The sequence below is a fragment of the Tenrec ecaudatus genome, chromosome 3, assembly GCF_050624435.1.
Source record: "Tenrec ecaudatus isolate mTenEca1 chromosome 3, mTenEca1.hap1, whole genome shotgun sequence".
Taxonomy (NCBI): Eukaryota; Metazoa; Chordata; class Mammalia; order Afrosoricida; family Tenrecidae; genus Tenrec; species Tenrec ecaudatus.
The window spans coordinates 64426940-64440616 of record NC_134532.1 but is presented as its reverse complement, the minus strand read 5'-3'; the positions used below and the strand labels follow the sequence as shown (position 1 = coordinate 64440616).

General features: G+C 44.5%; 1 protein-coding gene across 2 annotated transcripts in view; it reads right to left on the bottom strand.

Moving 5' to 3' along the window:
- LRBA (LPS responsive beige-like anchor protein) overlaps positions 1-13677 on the bottom strand; it is a 706055-nt gene that overhangs the window by 39619 nt on the left and 652759 nt on the right. For both annotated transcript variants that reach the window (XM_075543710.1, XM_075543711.1), the window contains exons 49-50: positions 8566-8655; positions 4284-4461 (exon numbers count right to left, since the gene is read on the bottom strand). In XM_075543710.1, the coding sequence (XP_075399825.1) occupies positions 4284-4461; positions 8566-8655 (268 nt within the window). The remainder of the gene's footprint in view (positions 1-4283; positions 4462-8565; positions 8656-13677) is intronic.

Genomic DNA, 13677 nt, shown 5'->3' with positions numbered 1-13677 from the left:
GTTATTTTTTTAAAGTTTGATTAATATTTAATATTTCCATGGTTTTAATTTAAAAATACTCAGAGGCAAATGACCAGGAGAGATCAATTTATACTCAGAATAGTTTGTTCAGTTCTCAAAATGGCTCTGGAAAATCAGGTATACTTATTTTGTAAGTGAAAAGAGATTTTGTAGGTTATGGAGTAGAATGTGTACGAAGAATCAGAAGCTGCCACTGACTAGTTATGTGACCTTAAATCCACGGCCACTGAGTTGATTCTGACACATAATGACACTCTAGAGGGGTTCTATGGGTGTAAACCTTTACAGGGGCTCGATAAGCCTCATCGTTCTCCTGTGGAGCGGCTGATGGGTTTGAACTTCCAACCTTGTGTTTAGCAGCTCAATCTACCCCAAGACTTACAACTTTAGGCAAGTTCTAAACTCTAAGGCAAAAGGTTAAGAGAACAAGTGACCTCTTCAGATCTAATTGTGACATTCTGAACCGTCATCCAAATATTTTCTATTGGGCACCTTTTTAAAAAAAATTATTTTATTGGGAGCTCATACAACTCATCACAATCCATGCATACACCAATTGCATATAGCACATTTGTACATTCATTACCCTCATCATTCTCAAAACATTTGTTCTCCATGTAAACCCCTGCCATCAGCTCATTTTTCCCCTCCCTCCCTGCTCCCCCTTCCCTCATGAACCCTTGATAATTTATAAATTACTACTTTGTCATATCTTACATTGGTCACCTTTTATAGACTCACAAACACTCAAGTTAGTGCTTGGGCAATATGTGAGATGTGCCAAGGAATGCCGTGGGATGAATTTAGGAAATCTCTGCCTGACTGTCTTGAGGGGCCAACATACAAAGGGAGGTCTGATCCACACCCCCCCCCCAGGAGCCCCTGCTGAGCCCACCACACCGCCAGGGCCTATTGTGCTGTTTCTTCCAGTAAGAGCCATTAAAACAAAGGCCTTCAGATTTGTTCTCTGCTTCTCTTGATTCCGGGATTGTAGAACATGAAAGCAAACTGCCAGTAAAAGAAGTCTGAGGTGGACCATCTTTGGACTGGCCTCAAATCCCAATTCTGCCACTGACTGCCTCGATGACCTTGAGCAAGGTAAGCAGCCTCTGGGCGCTTCCATTTTCTGCTTTGTAAAATGGGGGAGGTTGAGGCCAGGTGGAATTACCAACACCTGGCCTTTCTGATCTGAAAACATGGCAATTTCAGGAGCTGAGACCAAAGGCTCAAATAGAAAGTAAATGTTTAGAAAATGATGAAGGCAACATTTGTACAAGTACGCTTGACACAATTGATGTATGGATTGTTATAAGAGCTGCAAGAGGCCCCAATAAAGGGATTGTTTTAATGGCAATTTCAATTGGTTCAATTTAAATATTTAAGTACATCCAAGGGCTGTTGAAGCAATTAAGTGAGAAATGTACTGAGAATCTAAATAAATCGACCTGCCATTACAAAAAATGTTAGTTGCTATTTTTTAAAGAAACTTTAGAAGGCTTTTTTAGATGAGAAGATAAGAAGGATTTTTAATTTTAAATCAAGATCCATAACCTACTCAAAGAAAGGGCAGGAGTTAGTTGTCTAATGAACAAAACCACATATCCTTTAGCAAACACCTAGAATCTTAAAAATAGAATAACGTGAATTTGATATTAAATGCAGAGTAAGTGTTAGGGATTGTTGATGTTCATTTTGAATCGATATATTGATAAATAATGATAGAAAAAGATAAGGATGACGAGATCAGGCGTATTTAAACAGACTTGAAATGTGACACCGATCAGGAGTGCTTAATAGTTTTTGATGTAGTTAAAAATTAGACATCACATTCAAGAATTCAAGCCACCTGTGAACTCCCCTGTTCAAGGATGCTGTCATTTTTTGTTTATCTGAGGAAGATTGCCGTATCATATTGTTCTGGCAAAAAGCATGACTCACTGAGGAGAGTTATCGGCAAAGAATGAGCAGAACCTATGAAGTCCCTCATGGGCTCATCTTACAGAAAGGTGAGCTTGGGTGGGACCTCCTGGATGCACCACAGTGGTACAGTGGTAGAGGCACGTGTGAGCAAAGGCCCTTACAAAAACCCAGTGCAACACAGTAGCACAGAATCCAACTGCCCTGTGAGTTTCTCAAGACTGGAACTCTGTGGGAGTAGAAAGCCTCGTCTTTCTCCTTTGGAGACACCAGTGGTTTCAAACTGCCGACCTTGAGGTTAGCAGCCCAAAGAGCAATCTGCTGTGCCACAAGGGTTCTTTTAAAAAACCTTACATGTTTATAGAAAATATGGAAGTGGGGCATTAAACATCTGGGTACCAAGTGCTTGTTGTTGTTAGGTGCCAACAAGTATGTTCTGACTCAAAATTAGCCTTTGTACAAGACAATGAAACGCTGCCTGGCCCTGTGCTATCCACGTGCTCGGGGAACTGGGCTTGCTCAACCAGGGGCGTGCCAGTAGCTTGGTCCTTGGTGTTTAGAGTGTGCATTACAATGGACTATCCGCTCACCTCCTGAGCACTGGAAAAGGAGAGAGACAGTGGGAGTGGCCCACCCACGGCAGCATTTGGGAAGGTGACACAGAACGGAGCAGTGTTTCATTCTGTTGCAATGCGTCTGAATGGACCTCAGCATGCAGCAAGAGCGCCCTGTTGGGGCAGAGGCCAGGGCCAAGACTTTCCAAACTAAGGGTAGAGGGTGAGACCAAGGCTTCTGCCCACACCTGTCACTGTTTAGCCTGAAAGGATGCCTTGTTCTCAGTGGGCTGCTAACCCAAAAGTCAATGGTTTGAACCCACCAGCAGCGCCCTGAGAGATCGATGAGGCTGACAGCCCTCGTAAATCTTGGTGGTCTTGGCAACAGATTATTAAACAGAAATTTTAATGGGGGAGGGCCTATAATCTCCGCTACCTTAAAACATTTTCCCCCCTTGTTCTTAAAAAAAGCAACAATCTAGCCAGTGGCCAAACAGGACTACATTCAGGGTTTAACATTCCTGCTCTCAGAAGAGGCCGTAAATCCCAGGGTGAGCAATCATAAGATGTGAGTTAGAAAGTTGAGTTCCAACCTGGCTCTGAATAAGGCAAGATCTCCAGTATCTTCATCGGTAAAACACAGGGCTGGACTGGTTGAACTCTAATGTCTCTTCAGACTTGCACAGTTTGTGATTCTAATGGTTATTTTATTGTCTTGCCTTTCATTAGCATGGCTATTCAGCACTTAAAGAGCCCGATCTAAATCAGAGGGGCAGCCAAAAAGAGGAAGGCCCTCACCGAGATGGACTGACAATGGGAACAACATAGGAACAACAGTGAGGCTGGTTCAGGGCCAGGCAGTGTTTCCTTCTGTTGTGCTGGGCTCACTGAGTCAGAACCGACTGCACGGACCGAACACCAACATGGCCACGCACTGGGCTGGTAACCACTAGGTCAGTGTTCAACCCCCCAGTTGCTCTGCAGGACGGTCTCTGGAACATTAGGGTGCAGTTCTACTCTGTCTTCTAAGTTCAGCTCCAAGGTCGTAGATTTGACTGTGTCTTTGAGTTCTGATGATGCTGTGGTTAAGCGCCCACAGAGGCTAAAGGAGGTCAGCAGTTTGGACTTGCCTTTTGCTCCCCATGAGAAAGATGTAGACACAGTCCACGGCACGGCACTGAGAATTAAGGCGTGGACACCCTCTGGGAGGTTCTCCTCTGTCCTGCAAGGTGGCTCTGAGCTGGACTGGGCTTTGCAGGCACCGGTTAGCTAGCACTTTGTGGGGAGCAGAGTGCGCTCAGTGGGTTTGCAGCATGCTCTCTGTGTACTTGAAATGTGCTTTTCTTCTACCACCCACACCAAATGGCACAACGCATGACCAGAAACCGTTTCTGGCACACTGTAGACAATCGGAGTGTTTAACGAGTCAGTGGATGAGTGCATGGAAAGGGGGGAATGCCTGATGCATAAAACGTGTGCACTATTTATGGAGACAATACAGAGCATTATTATATTAAAATTTTATATTAGAAACAATATTTATCTCTGAGGAATAAAGACAAACCACTAGATGCCAAAAAATAGTTTATGCTTCAACATTTGTACTAGATGGCTCAGATGGGACTTCCCCGGGCCTTTCAAACTATTATTCATTTTGATTCTTACTAATGTGAGAAAATTAAAAGCTCAGAATGTCGAGATACCGTACATTTAAGGCGGGGAGGGGCTGCCACCTCCTTATACGGCATTCGGCAGTTAGCATTTCTTACGGTGCTCAGTTTCTTTACTCACCGGGAAGGTTGTGCCACTTGTTCACGGCAAACAGCCTATTGGCAGTGACTGTGATCACAGCCGGAGCGGCCAGGCCGGGCTGGGTGTTGGCTGCCACGTGAGTGACAGGGGAGTTGGAGGGGAACTTTAGGACCATGATGACATCTTGTTGGGCTTGGTCTGTGAACATCAATGGGCTCTGCAGGAGGAGATACTGTTGAGTAGCCAGATATACAAGGGAGATAAGACAAAGAGAGACCAGGAGAGGGGCGCGGGAAAGCAGAGGAAGACCGGGTTAACACAGCTGCAGACACGGGCAGAGAGAGCAGTGAGGCTTGGGGAAGCTGCACTTGAAGACTCGCTTGTTTTTCATGTCTGTGATGAGTGGAACTATTGGGTGGCTGAAATATAACACATTAATATATAGGCTTCTAACAGTCACAGTTTTCTTCTCTAATGATTTTGAATCCATTTTTAAAGACATAAAGAATTGGGGCTGCATGAAACTCATATCGATGGCTATCATATCAAGTTATGATCAAAAAGGAGTGAGAGGCGGGGGAGGGGAGAAATGAGAATAAAATGAGAATATGTAATAACCATAAAAGCAAGCCAAGGTAATTTTCAAAGATCATCAAAAGTGGTGTTGAGTTAGCATGAAGATTTTTCACAGCTAAACAGGAATAATGAAAAGAAACATGCTTATAAACAATCGTGAAGACAGTATGCATGTATTATTACAGTCGAGCAATAACTTAAAGACATCATATGCAAACTTAATTATAAGGTGTTTCAAAGCAGTGCATAATTAAGTGTGCTATGTAAAAGCAGATGAGTTATACAGTGTAACAAGTCATACACACTACCCTATTATAATGCAAATTCCACTGCCTCCTGCAGAAGGTCCGAATAAAGAAAAATACCTAGACATTCCTTTCTCCCCCTTGCTAAAAACAAAGCAACACTAACGCTCAAGACGTTTGTTTTCCCATTCTGCCCCTGAAGGGTAGAGATTGACATGGTTAGCTGAAACATAGTTCTAGTAATTAGAAAAACAAAAACTGCAAAACCTTGAACATGGCTATGGCTTTGGAGCATTTCTCCAGCCATAGATCATAATCCAAGACACATCGTGCCCTGCCCTGATTCATGGGCTTTCCTGCCACCGTGCGGTACACGCTCTCCTGCAGTAACTGCGCTGAGCATTTTCAGCAATTTTCTTCGACCATGTCTATTTTCTAATAGCTGATTAGCATCATTCAGAATGGAAGCACTTTGATGAAGTGCTTCTGGCGGCTTTCCTAGAGCCATCTTTCAAAACACCAGGTATACGCGAATGCGCAGCCACATACATTTAACACGTATTTATTCAGACTGGCTAATAAAAAATTAAATAAATTTGCATTTTTATTATCAGTCCTTTTAAAAAAGTTATTAAGAGTACTTAGAAAAACATATTGCACTAAGAATTCCTATTTGCACTCTTTGCATAAAGGTGTAAATAAAGGCAACTAATAAGCTACCCAGACACCCTTCTGAGCAAGTGGCTAAAAGCCAATCAATATTATGAGTTAATCCTCCCTGGATGCTCATTCAATTAAAGGTGTCAGTAATGCCTCATCTGATGTGGCCTCAATTAAATCCCACTATCTGATGGTGTGAAAACACAGGGGGATACAGTAACAGCAGCAAAACCAGACAAATAGGCAGCCTTCGTGTGCCTGCTAATTACTACACCTGGTGTATATTATGGCTCATGCACTCATCGCAGCACGAGGTGGCTTTAATGTCGTCTATATTTGTGTGCGTGAGTGTGTGTGTTGTGGGGTGCACTGGTGGTTGATGGAGTAACTCAGCTGAATGCTGGTTAAAAATAATTAATAAACACTTCTGCCTTTGAGTTTTAAAGTCCTCGTATCAATAATATACTTTCTGCCACACAAAGAACCCTTTAAACATTTTTTTTTAATTCCGTGAAAGTGAGAAATCATGAGCGACAAGAAGCAAAACCTATATGAAAAGTTTGAAGACGCTCGGGAAAAGGAAATGCGTATCATTTCTGGGTAAGAAGCCTTATTTTTTCAATTACATAATGTTTCAATATTTACAAAGTCAATTTATAAACTCTGAGAAAATCGGAGTACAACATATATCATAAAGTCTCTCTGCAAAAGAATTCTATACATATATTTGAACTGAACAGCTCATATTGTAAATACAAGTAAGCACCAACTGAATAATTCTATGTGTCAGAAGAATGACTGGTTTACACAGTGACCCTGGTGGGTTGACTCCTAGCCGTGTGGTAAGAACCAGTCACTGCACAGCCGGCTACAGACACCATCACTGCACTCCGACAACAAGCTGTTAGCTCCACTCTGATCCCACCCACCCTTCTTGATCAGAATCCCAGTGCAGGCAACCAGCAGGAACCTCGTGGGAGTGCCATCCTATCTTTGACCAGTAAGTATGGAATGAGAGGTCCTAGAAACGAGACAAAGCAACAACTCCACCGCTGTTGCAAAGTAAAACAACTGGTAAAAACAGGGCTAAGAGAAACGAGAAACAAACCCTCATCTACTTCTGACATTGCTGCGTTCCAGGTCAGAGGCAGAACTGGGGCCCTGCTAGATAGGATGTATGCTTGCTGACAACTCTGATTTCTTTCGGACATGCCTTTCTTTCCAAGACCCGTGTTTTTACGATAAAAACACAATTGTGCAAGTCCAGGTGTCCTATTCGGAGACTCGAAAGGATGCAGAAGATGGTCTCTCTGTCCTCATATGAGCCTGCACCTTCCGGCCTGACCAGCCGAGGGAGGGGTGGCGGGACTTCCCTGCCTTGATTAACTGATCAGCTTTCTGCTGTGGAGGGGGACTTGGCAGTGGGAATTCCCTCATTGCTCTGGTGACCAAGACTGTGCAGTGACCCAAGTAAAAAGTCGATGGAGTGGTGGAGGGGCTTCCATTAGCCAGCACCTAAAGCAGCCTGGATATCATTGACAAGCTATTACTGAAATTCATCCGAAAGCCCAGGCAGAAAGCATGTCTACTATTTGTAGGGCATAAATAGTAAACTCTTGCTCAGGGTTCCCTTTCTGCGTAGTCTCCTGCCCACTGCACACACCCTGGCTCATCTAACCTGATTTGACCTGTGTCAAAACACTTGGGGGGAAGGCAATGCAAATCACTTAAAATGCCTTTAATTTACTAGTACGAGCAAATCTGTAACTAGGGCAATAAGGGACCAAAGCTTAGAAGAAGAAAATGAGATGAGAGAGGCAAGGGTGGGGGGGGGGGGGTTAAGGTGGTGGGTGGGGACACACCGAAGTGGGGATGAGAAGAGACAGAATCAGAGGCACATTTAGCAGGGCCCACATCTCTATCTCTGGTCCCCCAGGGCTGCTCCGCGCTCCTTCAAGGTACCCCACAGAAATCAACCATCTGCCTGCAAAACTCGACTCTATCTTAGAATACTCGCTGTATTTTTTGAAATAAGACCTTATAGTCTCGGTTCCTAATTGAGAACACTAATGGACAATCTATTCTCAGGGGGGCAATTAGAAACAACCACTGTAAAGTGGTTCAAAAATCATACACATTTGCATCATGCTATCCAATACTTAATACTGATGATTAAAAAACCAAAAAAAATAGTGTGGAAAAAGTTTCCCTCTGAAATTTCTGGAACCGTAAAAGTGGACAGGCAATAACCCTTTGCAGCTCATGTAGATTTTCCTACCGCTGATGCTGCCAAGAGAATGTGGCAGAAATGAAGGCTGAGTGTTGGGCCTCCAGAAGCCTCGTCACGTGGGCTGGTCTAACCGTGAGAGTGAAAGAACACCCCTAGCTATCCCAGCTGCCCCGACACACCCGCCCACGTGCATGCGGGAGTCACGGTGCAAAGTGCCGAAGAAATACCTACCCAACCCAAAGACTCAGACAATCACCAGTCACCCACTCATGGTGTAAGTCACTAAGTTCCTGGTGGCTTGGCATACAGTGGACATCTCTACCCTCCTCCCCGTGGTCACGAACTCCAGTAGCATTATCCTGCGTATCAGCAGTGGCCCCGTTCCCTTTTCACAGACACTAGGGGGGCAGGCAGGCTTGTGAGCAGCTTGCTGGCAGATTAACTAACAGTGCACCCGAAGAGCTTGGGGGTGGGGAGCGGGGATTGCCCAGATGTGGTGAGGAAGAATCTCAAGCCCTAAGAAAGGCTGTGGTGAGTGTCTGGCGGAGCTGAGACAGAGGCCGGGGCTGAGGGAGTGGGGTGCGGGTGGGGGGGTGGGGTCAGCACTTACCACTTGCATGGCAGAGCCCCTGGGAGGGTGGGGCTCTATTAGCAGTTGAGAAGGCGTCTGTCCAAAACTTCGGATTTGAGCTTCAACAGCCTGAAAAAAGGCAGGGGCAGGTTTGAGGGTTAAGAGGTGCTGATTACAGGCTGTAGAACCACAGCTGTTACCTGAAATGTCATTCCGCCCTTCTGGCTTGTTTCATGTTGAAAATCAACCTTGTGTGCTCACGGTGGGGCCAAGCACCTGGCAAGGGCGTTAGGGGTGAGGTCATCCTTTAGTACTGTGAAAGCTGCCCCCAGAAACCCCCCAAAATGTTTGCCTCTGGCTCGGTGGCGTGAAACAGAAACCAGCCGTCCCAGTCGGGGCTTGTCCTTTTGGGCCTCATCTCCGTTCTCTTGCTTTGGTTCTGGGGTGTGTGGCACCCCGGCGGCTGCAGGCTAGTCGTTTACAGGTGTAGAGAAAACCTAGCTGCCTCGACTCTAGGCCCCGGTTCCTCCTGGGAGGAGGAGAGGAGGGGACGAGACAATGGCTTGGTGTGACGTTATATTTTTACCATGAGAAGAGCCTGACAGTTGACAGTCTCTTTGAACCAAGAGGCCAAACAACAAAGGAAAAGCCCTATGTTGCACCCAAGCAGATGGCTAAACCAGGGACTGACTGAGCGTGTGAGTGTATGTGTGTGTGTCCTTCGTGGGAGACGTGTGCATGTCCCTCTGGCAGCCACTCCTCACAGTGGCTCTCCTTTACACAGATGCTCGCTCCCTGCCCCCTTCCTCTCCATGGGAAACTGCTCTGCGCCAGATGCGATCACTACCTTTAATTATTTGTTTACTTGCTTCTGTGTCTCTCCTCACTAAAACATAAACTCCACGAGAGCAGAGGTCTTGTCTGTCTTCTTCACGGCTAGATCCCCAAACAGGGAAGTCATAAACACTGCCGTGTGTGTGTGTGCGAGGAGAGAAGGGGCAGAGAGAGAGAGCGGGGCTAGTTCGCCTTCCCATGACTGGCAGGATTCTGAACTCCCTGGCTGAAAGGACGGAAAAAACCCTTCAAAGTGCTAAGAGCATATTTATCATGCTTGTGTTTTTAATCCCTGAGAAAATATGCCTTTAAGTTTTACATGCACTGCATGACCTTCGAGCAGTAGGAAATTAATAAGCCACCGACAAGGAAATACGATAATCACTATCCAGGAATAATTCCCCCCTTTAAGAGTGATGAGGCACTAAGAGCACTATCACAAGAACTTTGCAGTGAACTTTGCTGTGAACGCACCAGTCACACAGTCAGTGATCACTCACTTGGTCCACAGCACCACTAGGGTTTACTGCCCCTGACCTTGGAGAGTCCGTTCCTAACACAAAAAGCGCTAAGAAGCCGCTTGATGCAGCGCATGCCTCTGGGTGCGGCATCCAGCACGCCAAATGAATGCTTCCTCATTTGCTTACGCGGAGAAGACAGAAAAGCACCTCACTGTGCAGACTGGAGCAGCCTGGGCTTTGAAGTCAAAAAGAGCATGTGCTAAGCCTGAATCCAAACCGTTTGGAGTTACGTCCTCTAGGGTAAGCCATTTAGCCTCTCAACATTTCGGCGTTTCCCCTTATAAAATCTGCATAACAGTATCTTTTGAAATGAAGGATTAAATGGTGTGTAGATAAAGAACATAGCAAAGTGCTCAGCACGGATTCCACCCACTGCCATGGAGCTGCTAGACACAACAGAACTGTTCCCCGGGGTTTCTGAAGCTGTACATCTTGATGGAAGAAGAAAGCCTCATCTTTCTCTCTCAGAGCAGCTGGTGGGTTTGAACTGCTGATCTGGTGGTTAGTAGCCCAAATGTGTACTCAGCTACACTACCAGGGTTCTTTTGGCACAGAGCATATAGTCAAAAACATTTATCGATAGCAGCTAACAACAATAGTCAGAAATATTCACGTAGCAGGACATTTTCTGCGTGATTTCTATCTTACATAATTTGATCATCAGACTTGAAGGCGCCCTTGTCGTGCAGTGGGTTCGGCTGTGGTAGATAATCTCTTCTTTTATTTATTTTTTATTTTTTAAACAATTTATTAGGGGCTCATACAACTCTTATCACAGTCCATACATATACATACATCAATTGTATAAAGCACATCTGTACATTCTTTGCCCTAATCATTTTCTTTTTTTTTTATAATCTCAAGGACAGTTCAAATCCACCAGCTGCCTCCAGGAAGAACGAGGCTAGCCGTTCCAGTACAGAAGTATAGTCTCAGAAAGTTACGGAGCAGCTCTATCTCAGTCAAACCCTACTTGATGAGAGTAGGTTTGGAGTATCATTTGATCCTCAAACTTTATGATATGAGTACTTTACTTACACACGAGTTCATCCCCAACCACTGCCAATGAATGAATCATCGTAGTGATCCTATAGAACGGAGTGAAACTGCCCCATACCATTTCAAAGCCACAAATCTCCGTGGACAAAGACTGCCACATTTTCCTCCCAAGGACCAGCTGGTGGGTTTGAACTAACATCCAAGTGCTTTAATCGCCATGCCACCAGAGATCCTTATTATGTCCTGGGTCACACATTAATTAGATGTCACAGTCAATTATCTGTACCCAAACAGCTAGGCTGCAGCGCTCATGTGATGGGGCTTCAAAATGTTTGTGGATAAGTGGAATTTTTTGAAGTCCCCTCACAGTCTCGTGAACCTATCCTTTTTCTTACCCTGCCTTTGGGAGGATGAGCACAAACAATGCATTTTTGTGCAATGAGCACAAACAATGCAATGAGCACAAATAATCAGATGACTGAATATCCCCTGCCATCATCACTACAGTGAGCACAGCATGTTCAGAGAGTAACATCGGTGGACAACGGTTCAGTTTAAATAGTGGGAGATACGACTGGCTTTAGAAATTACCGTATGTATTCGAGTATAAGCCGACCCAAATTTCAGCCGAGGCACCTAATTTTACCACAAAACTGCATTAAAAATGTGCTGGAAAACTCAGCTTATACTCAAGTATATATGGTAACAACAAGAACAGAAACCAATAGGAAGTGGAGGTCAGAGACTAAGACCACCTTTAAAACATCATCTCACTAGGGATCACTGAAGATATGGGAGCTATAGTCAAATGTGGTGAAGAAACCAGATGGTGCCCAACTATCAGAAAGAATGGCAACCAAGTTTCAAAGGCTTGTCTTAAAACAAGCAGCCACCTAAGTGAGAGAAGTCCACGTGGAAGAAGCATACCAGCCTGTAAAGAATAAAATCCAAGACTGGAGGGCTAAGTGAATTAGAGCTTAGAGTCTGAGCGCCCAGCTTGCAGCAGGCTGTGGGTGACATGGAAAGCTCATAATCCAGCTGCAGGGTCCCGTGGGGACTTAGCATACAGAGAATCCCTCGGGCCACTGACCAGGGGTGTGAGCGGCCTCGCTTCCAGACAGAAGGCATCCGAAAGCGGATTACACTGAGGGAGCCAAGACTTAATATGTTATCATTTGTTCTCCCTTTTAACCCTTTTGAAATTTGTTCTACTTTTTATTATTTTCTACTTTCTTTTGGAGTGAGGTTTTCGTAGTTTAATTTTGTGATTGTTGTTGGGTTGGGAGCTGTTCTTGTTGTTTGGTATTATTTTTCTGTCTATGAAACCCAGGATAGGTGAATCTATAGAGGCAGTAACTGAACTAATAATTTCTTAGGATTATGGCCGGTGAGGTTGTGGGGAAGTGGGGAGCTAATAACAATGGGCACAAGAATGAACAAAATGTTCTAAAATTAATTATGCCGATGAATGCTCAACTCTTTTTAATATTTTTAAACCACTGAATGTGTATGGTATGTAAATTATGTCAGTAAAACTGTTAAAAATTTTAAACTTAAAAATTTTTAATAGCATCTAAAATATTTTTGATGAGGAGAAAATCAAACCCTAAACACCAAAATTATAATTAAAAACCAAAAATGATGTTGATGAAGAAATCAGGAAGTGGCAAGCTGAAAGTTAACAGGCAGTCACAACGAGAGAATCGGCTCTGTTGTTTAATGATAAATGGATTTATGAACTGAATTTCTGAAAATGAACCGTAACTCTCTGTCAAGAACAGCTAGCAACTGTCAAGGCCCCCCAACTGTTGCCTTCTGTGGTCCACCATCCTACAAGCCTCCTCTCCAATGATAGAGGCGGTGGTGAGGAAATTGGCTTCAACACTTAGCCTTTGGTGGCTCGGACTGAGACTCCTGAGCTCAGTTACTGTTCATTTAGACCTTGGGCAAGTTCCTTCATTTCTTTTTCCTTCATCTATCTAATACAGCAAATAACACCTAGCTTATAGAATCGCAGGGAACAGAGAGAAAGCTGAACACTCTACAAAATTGGTTTTGAGGATCTGAAGGCTTAGAACCTCGGTCTCCTGGGCAACTCAGCTAACTGGCATCCTGCACTTCACATCGTGTATTGTGTGCTCTGCACCCCAACGTGCAACATCTGGGGTTTTAAAAGCTCGCGAGTGGCCATCTAAAATTACGACTCATCTCTACTCAGCCAGAACAAAAGAGGAAGAAGGACATCAAAGACTCAGAGGAGACACTTGTCTATCGGCCTGTGCTCTACACAAACCACAGCCTCATCTGCCGTGAGATCAGAAAAAGTGTGGCAGTGCCTGGCTACCGCGACCGGCTGTTCTGACCAGGGCCACAATAAGTGAGTCCCAACAGAAGGGGGGAATGTGGAACAGAACTCACATTCTTTCTTTTTTTCTTATCTCTCTTCTGTTTTTGTTTGTTCTGTTTTTTTAAAAATCATTTTCTTAGGGGCTTATACAACTCTTATCACAACCCATGCATACATCAATTGTGTAAAGCACATTTGTACATTGACTGCCCTCATTATTCTCAAAGCATTTGCTCTCCACCTAAGCCCCTGGCATCAGTTCCTCATTTTTCCCCTCCTTCCCTGCTCCCACCTCCCTCATGAACCCTTGATAATTTATAAATTATTATTTGGTCATATTTTGCCCTGTCCGATGTCTCCCTTCACCCACTTTTCTGTTGTCTGTCCCCCAGGGAGGAAGTCACATGTTGATCCTTGTAATTGGTTCTCCCTTTCCAACCCACCTTCCCT